Raw genomic sequence first — 7,916 nt, 5'->3', positions numbered from 1 at the left:
CCGGGTGGAGCCCTGCCGGCGTCCACCTCTGCCCAAGCTCCGCAATGATGTCCTCCTTTGCCCCAGCTCCATGACGAGCTCTCGCACATATAGCTAGTTGCAGACACAACATTATCAGCTAAAATGTTCTCTGATTTTGTCAGCTAGCTGTAGGCACAACGAATGTTAAACTCATTTCCTCCCATAGGCAAGATGCAGAACAATGTTGCTAATTTGTTCTTTGGTTTTGTTGAATGTGCTCAATAGAGTTTGCTTAGCATGCTGAATTGAGTGTTTGATCTATGTATATGTGCCTTTTTATAGAATTTAGACATGGTGAATTGGATGTCTATGTATATATGCCTTTAGAAACTTTAGAGATGAAGCATTGCTAATGTTGCAATGTATATGTTGCTTCTTATAAAGTTTCAGATGGAGCATCGCTATTTTTTCTTATTGTAATTGACTATTTTTGTTGTTGAGATCATGTTGAAATGGTGATGTTTTATTACCAAAATTATTTTTAGTGTAGAAATATGTTTTTCATATTTACCTATAGTCAAATTATTGGTCAAATGCTGTATTGGCACTAAAAACTCCATTGATGCAGGCTACCTCATATACATGCTACCAAACATAGTCTCAGCCTAGTAAGCCTAACCAATGCAGGCTACCAAAAAAATCTTAGGACAACATGTCTCAGTAATATAGGCTACCAAACAATTGAAGTTACATGTACTCAAAAAGTCTGCATTCAACATGTCTCAAAGGAGAGTAACCATGCCACGATGAGAACGATTATGAAACACACCCTTAACGGCGCTCTTTATCACCAATAACACTTTAAGATTGGTGAAGTTGTTGAACCCGTGGTGCTAACATAAGCGTTTTTTCTTTCTCTCTCTCTTTGGGCGTGTACAATAGAAGTGCCATGTAAGATAAATATTGAGATGGAGAAGAGAGAAACAATAAGAAAAAGTTTGCCTTCTCTTAATTGAGAGATGATCTTTTAGCAAGAATATGTCTCACCATAAATTTAGCGATACCGTGTCCGTGATAACACAACGAGACAAGGTAATTAACTCATTTACCATGAGAGATTCGGTTGCTTCCTGTTAAACTTATTTTTAGATACCTTAGGGCATCCCCAACATGGACATCTAAACCTCCCGCATTCGTCCGGACCGTGGTTCGGGCGCGATTTGTCGTCCAACGTGATACCCATCGATCCATGGACCGGTCCGGACGTCTGTTTCTTGCAACCGAAGGCAAACCAGGGGGCTTTGTGGGTGACCAGACCGCTGCCACGTATGCGCGGACATCTCGAACCCAGCCACAGAACTCTCTCGCGTCCACGCACGTTCCCACGCAAAGCGGTTGCCACACATTCATGCCGCTCAATGCCGCTCCAAAGCACCACGTTGCATTCATGCCCGCGTAGAGCGGGCACGACCTCTCACTGGCTCCGACATTGAATAGTCGCACCGACCGAGAGCAACAAATACGCGTCGTTCACGTCGTCAATTGGTCCCCATTGGCACTGCTTCGACCGTGTGGCCGACCCGTCCACGTCCATCATTGACCTCACCTCCACTGGCGATGGCCAGGTCACAGACTCCGACAAGGAGGAGTAGGGTATGCGCGACGGCGGTGCCTCATGTCCCATGTGGGCCAGTCTGTGTCACATGTCCTCTTCTTCGCTGGTGACTGCACCTTCACTTTTCGGGACTCACAGCCGCCAGACATGGACACAGAGAGGAACAACAAGGACTTGGAGGTTGAACGCTTTTCGGGGCTCATGACCACCGGTGAAGATTCTAGATTAGCTTTCGGACGCTTTTGTTTAGTTGAAATATATCAAAAATGTAATGAATTTTGTCTAGTTTAAACGAACATTATCTGGTTTGCATGAAATTCATTCGTTTTGTTCAAATTTGCTTTCGAATGTATGCATACATGGTTGGATGGTCGGCTCCTTCAGTGTCTGCAGACCTATCCGTGGAAAAATACAATGTCCATTTTAGGGTTGGCATTGGAGATGCCCTTACCACATCAGTTATGTGGTGCTTCCTGCTATGCTTACTGCACGTCGATATAATGTTTTCTTCGGATGATAGATGTGGAAGGAATTTGAAAAGGGGGACAGAGTGTTGCTCTTTCTCGAGGTAGCATAAAGAGCACTAGTAGAAGTAAAAAAATAATTTAGGTCCATGGACCACCTAGTGACGACTACAAGCATTGAAGCAAGCCGAAGACGCGCCGTCATCATCTCCCTCCCTCATTGGAGCGGGCAAACCTTGTTGTAGTAGACAGTCAGAAAGTCATCGTGCTAAAGCCCCATACGACCAACGCACCAGAACAACAACCACCATCAATGAACAGAAGCATAGATATGAAGAATCCAACCTGCAGACACACGGACGCAAACGAATGAAGACCGATTCCAAGTGGATCCACTGAAGACAAACACTGAGCGATCCATGAGATTCGCTGGAGACACACCTCCACACGCCCCTCCGACGACGTTAAAAGCACCACCGGGGCGGGGGCTTCACATGGAGAACTTTATTTCATCTTTAGGAAGTCGCCATCGATTCGTCTTCCTAAGCATGTCACAAACCCTAAACTAAAAAAACACCTAAAAGCGGAGCCCTCTGGCCAACAAAGGCTGGGATCCACCGCGCCTCCATGGTCCTAGGACCACAGGAGACGAGACAGATCAGCAGCGACACCATCGATAGGGAGGGTAAACCCTAGTTGAGCGCTCTTGGTTCGCCCGAGCGAAAGGGTACGAATCAAACAAAGTACAGAGTGTTGCTCTGTTGGCAGGCTATGTAGTTGTGCACGCTGCCCACCCATGTTCGGGACTTTGGGCTCGTCAGGGTGCTCAGGTTGCCTCTCCTATTAAAATATGCCGTCAATGGCTAGTCCTAGCTGGTCTTGTTTCTTTTTCTTGGAAGGAATTTGAACAGAATTCATCTTAAACCAATGGCTAGTCCTAGCTGGTCTTGTTTCTTTTTCTTGAAAGGAATTTGAACAGAATTCATCTTAAACCTTTATTTTCTTGATCTTAAACTGGAAAGGAGAAAATGTTATTTCAACATTTGGGTTGGGCTGGATATAATACTGACACGAAAATGCATGAATAAGGCCGACCGAAACCAATAGAAAGAGGAAGCCCACCTGAGACTTATAAGGCCGACTGTGTCTTGACGAAAGGACACCCGATGTCCCGATACCCGAAGAAGGGAAACCCCACCTTGTCCGGCGCCGCCACCCACCTCTTCTCCCAAAGGCTCACCCTACTTCTCCGACCATGGCCAAGAAGCGCGGCGAGAAGAGGCCGCCACCGCCGCCGGCTGCCTCCTCTGAGGAGACCCACTCGGGCGCAGACGAGTCCGAGGACGAAGAGACCATCGCCTTCTCTCGTACCCCTGCCCCCAAGAACCCGCCTCCGCCGCCGCAGAAGGGCGAGGAGTCGGAGACCTCTGACGAGGAGGAGGAGGAGGAGCCATCCCACGCGGCCCCGAACACTGCCCCCAAGAAGCAGCCTCCGCCGGCGCGACAGAGCGAGGACTCCGACAGTTCCGACGAGGAGGAGGATGGGGGTTCCGAATCTGACAAAGATGCGCCGCCGCCGAAGCCATCTCCGAAGCAGGAGGCCAAGGCCCCGGATGCCAAGAAGCCGCGCCTGGCTTTCCACCGCGTCTGGTCCACCAACGACGAGGTCCGTATCCTTGAGGCCCTCGCCGCTCACCAAAAGGAGCACGGCGTGCTGCCGCAGCCCGACGCACTGGTCGAAGCCCTCGCCGGAAAGCTCGACAACCGTGCCTACAGCAGCAAGGAGCTCCAGGGGAAGGTCAAAAGCCTCAAGCATCGGTATGTGTCAGCCGCCAAGAAGTACGAGCTCCCGACCAAAGAACACGACCGCCGGCTCTTCGACCTCTGCAAGATCGTCTGGAGCGGCCACAAGTACAGGGGCCGCGCTGCCACCGCTTCTACTGCTGCTGCTGCCACTGCCAAGGCGAACAACCACGAGCCCAAGGGATTTGAGGAGATGTGTGAGTTGTACCCGTACCTTGCAGAGGAGGTGAAGAAGAGCATGTTCAAGCGGGAGTTCGGAAAGATGGACGACGACAAGGCACGCTTGCTGGACGAGAAGATCAAGAAGCAGAGGGTACAGCAGATGAAGGTGGAGCTACGCCGCAGCGACCTTGGCAGGGAGGTGACCAAGGCAATAATGGACCTGATCGACTGATGGATGAGCTTACCGGAAACTGTATCGATGATCACCCGAAATCGGTGACAACGCGAGCATCCTAGAATTGGCAAATTGCGTCGTGTTGATGGTAAGAATGTTTTTGCGGCAAGAGAGCGTGATCGCTGGTTCGATCAAATAGTGTTAGGTTAAGAGATGCTAGCTGAATGGGTTAGTTCAGTAAAGATGTTCTGCTGTTATTAGTTTTCATAGCTCGTTCATACAGGTTGTTCTTGGTCTTTTGAGTGTTTCAGATTCCAGGTGCGGATTAGATTTCGCTTTTGAGTAATTCAAAGGTATAGACTGGAGTCGTAAGTCTGAATTTGATGACTGTTATGGATCACCGGATTGTGTTTTGCATTGTGGTGGATTACTGCTCTCCTTGCTAATCTGCTAGTAGTTTTTTGTTCGTTCATGAATGGATCCCCATGTTCTGATATCGATGACTGTTAAGGTTCTCAGGCTTTATTTTGCATTGCAGTGGATTTTGCTGACCTTGCCTGTTTGCGTTGTTTTTCTTGTCTATTTTTCCGTATTTTAACAAGAAGAGCTCTATTTCAGCTATATGGGTTAGTCGTGCCTTGTTTGTGCTGGAGCTCACCAACTCCTGATCAGTGGCCACCGCGGTACTGAATCCTGCAAACCAAGGAGGCCCTACATGAATCCTTCGCCCGCAATTTGGTGAATTTTGTGCTCTCCTCTGTCTTTCCGTCACCCTTTCTATTCTCAGCTCTCACGATTGAATCAGACACAAGTGAATTAGGCATAGAATACTTGCAGGCCATGGACCTGGTGCTTTCCCATTGCTTTAATCTCTCTTCTCAAGTGCATCAAACTACGGAAAGAAGATGAACATCTTCAAGTTTTTCCCAGCCCTATCTCAAGCTGCAATGGTGCGAATGCAACACCACTCCTCCGATTGTGCGCGAATCTTGGTGCGAGGACATAATCGTTTGCTCCGATTCTATTTTTTCGGTGACATAGCATCCTCCCAGCATTGCTGCTCTATCTGCCCCCAATCCCATTTTTTCAGATAGCAACTTTCTGTGTTTTTGTCCATTTAAATCCTGAACAAGTGGCTATCTTGAGCATGACAATTTCAGTTTTTTAGGCCTTTTGCACATTACAAGTTTGCAACTATGTCAGCGATAGCATGACAATTTTTCTGTTTCTTTAGACGTACACCTGGCAACTATATATGCTATAGCATGGCAGCTCATTTTCTGAAAAATACCACATATCCCTCTGATATAGCATCCGCAATTTCTGAACATGGTGATGACTTTCTGCACTGTACCATGACGATTCTCTATGTTGTAGCATTTCAATCTCTATTCTATAGCATGGCAAATTTTCTATGATGTAGCATGATAATTAACCTCTTGTAGCATGGCATTTCCTAAAGTCATGTGGGAACTTTTCTCTTTCTGTGGCATGGCAATTCTCTATGTTGCAGTACAACAAGTTCTAAACAATTTTTTTTGCAAGCTTTTCTGTGGCAGCATGGCAATTCTCTAATGTGTGAGGGAAGAGGGGTGGGTAAGTAGTCTGACAGCAGGGACATCGACGAGGACGAGTCTTCGTCGTGTGTAGGACGTCGCTAGTCCATCTCAAAACCCTTTTCAAGTCCGTCCTTTAAGCGCCTGATTTTTCAGCTTCATTGCAGGTACATTTTCTCTCTTTATTTAGGAACAAGGGTTCTTCTTTTATCCCTCTTCATAAAATATTGCTAGGCTAGGTGTTACTCATAATGCTTTGTATCCATTTGATGCTATGTTTTTGAGATAATAAAAGCGTCCTTTATCAAAAAAAAAATGTCGTCTTGAAATCTCTATGTCAATACCAAGCCAACCGCTGGGCAGTTGGAATTAGTGAAAAAAAATAGGCATGTGAATTAGCTGCAAACCAAACAGAGCTCAACAAAAAATCCATATCCTTGATTTGGTCAGCAGCTCATACCCAACGAAACACCATCGTGCACCTACGCAGCCCGCTGGCAACACGTTCCACACGTAGCGTATCCCGCTCGTCGGTCGGCCTCAATCCTCATGGCTCCTGACCGACACACTGATGCATGTCGTGGCCAAACTAGGCTTCACTCCACTCCAACGTGCAAATCAACCGTAGCCACATTCTGAAGATTGAAATTCCATGTCCATTTCGCATGGCGCTAGCTCGAGCAGCGGCCGACCGGACCAAGTGCAGAAAGGGAGAGGCGGACCGGACAGGCTCGTGATCCGATCGGCAGCGAGGAGTCGTCGTCGTCGCCGGTCCGTGCAGCATGGGTTCCGGCCATCCACCGCCATCGCGCCCCCACGGGTGTCGCGTCGACCGGGTCCCGTGGTCTACCCCGTCGCGTATAGGTTGCTGTCGACTGTCGTAGCTGAGCTCACATCTGAGCGCTTTAGTTACTTCCTCCATTTTTATATACAAGGCCACAAACTCATATTACAGATATCAAGGTAGAAATTAATGCCTACTTAAGTTAATATTGCAAGCTAGTCTTTTCTCCTTGCTTGACGTGTTAATTAATGTGCATTTTGCTCTTCAATGCACAACAAGACAACTCTCACTCCTTGTTGGTTGAGACTAGTCACAGTGGGGAGTAACTTAGAGTACTAGTAGTAACATGCACATGTTACTAGTACCTCCACAATGGGTAATAACATATGTGTTGTGTTATGCATAACTTCATTTATTAGGTTGTAGACTCATCTTTTCTTGATATGTGTGATGTTACAGTAACTAGCTATGTTACTACATGCATCTCTTTCTTCATTAATTACATGTCACATTATCTATTTTGCCTAGATAAATGTGATGTTATCACCTATGTTACTTTTATTGTGGGTAGTCTGATTAATATGGTGCATGCACACCAACCCTCTCACTCCAACATGCATGTAAGGGGTATTAATGTTCTCGGTTGCTACTACGAGGCAAGCCTTATCAATTTTACCTCAATTGATGTTAATGACCTTGTATAGTTGCAAATTATAAATTCGACAGTGGCTTTGTATATAAAAATGGAGGGAGTAGTTAGTTAGGCGTTGAACGGAGGCAGACGGACACGGAACGAGCTCGTTGCTGGTCGACGCACGGCGAACGGTGGGCGACGAGACGACCTGGCGGCCAGTGCCGTGACGGCTCGTCGGCGTACGTGCCGGCCATTGGAATGGCGAGGAAAGCTCGAGCTTTACAGCTCGAAAGCCTTCTTTTTTTTGTCCTTCCATCTCTCTTTGTGAACGTGTGTGTGGAATAAATGGGAGAAATTCGCGCCTTTCGATCTGTTCTAGTAAAGCAAAGGGAGCTGTTGGGATCATCAAATCGTACTTGTTTGTTTTGGTTCAGGAATGAATGTGAAACACGTACGTACCTACTACGTACTCGGTTTTTCCTAAAGGAAACGAAAAGAATGCGAAACACGGCTCCACGATCAGATGAAGGCAGTCTGAACATTGGCCGAGCACAACAAAGTGGCAGAGATAAGATGGCGTGAGAAACGTGTCTCGGCTTGGAGAGCGGCGTCAGATACATTCAAATAAAACAGAAAAATATCTTCTGTTCTAACAATAAAATCTGTTGTCAGAAAAATAGAAAAAATCCAACAAGAATAGCATCGAGTGTGGTAGGAGCGACATTTGAGGTGCCCATGGCAAGAATAATAATAAAAGTAAAA

At 46.9% G+C, this 7,916-nt stretch overlaps 1 protein-coding gene across 1 annotated transcript; it reads left to right on the top strand.

Annotated features, from left to right (window-relative positions):
• Positions 1-3,209: 3,209 nt before the first annotated feature.
• Positions 3,210-4,580, top strand: LOC119332305 (STOREKEEPER protein-like). The gene has a single exon (XM_037605489.1). The coding sequence runs from the start codon at positions 3,296-3,298 to the stop codon at positions 4,235-4,237; it is 942 nt and encodes a 313-aa protein (XP_037461386.1). The 5' UTR covers positions 3,210-3,295; the 3' UTR covers positions 4,238-4,580.
• The last annotated feature ends 3,336 nt before the right edge of the window (positions 4,581-7,916 follow it).

This window comes from Triticum dicoccoides, chromosome 7A (genome assembly GCF_002162155.2).
Source record: "Triticum dicoccoides isolate Atlit2015 ecotype Zavitan chromosome 7A, WEW_v2.0, whole genome shotgun sequence".
Lineage (NCBI taxonomy): Eukaryota > Viridiplantae > Streptophyta > Magnoliopsida > Poales > Poaceae > Triticum > Triticum dicoccoides.
The sequence above is the reverse complement of the archived record's forward strand: the minus strand, read 5'-3'. Positions and strand labels throughout refer to the sequence as shown.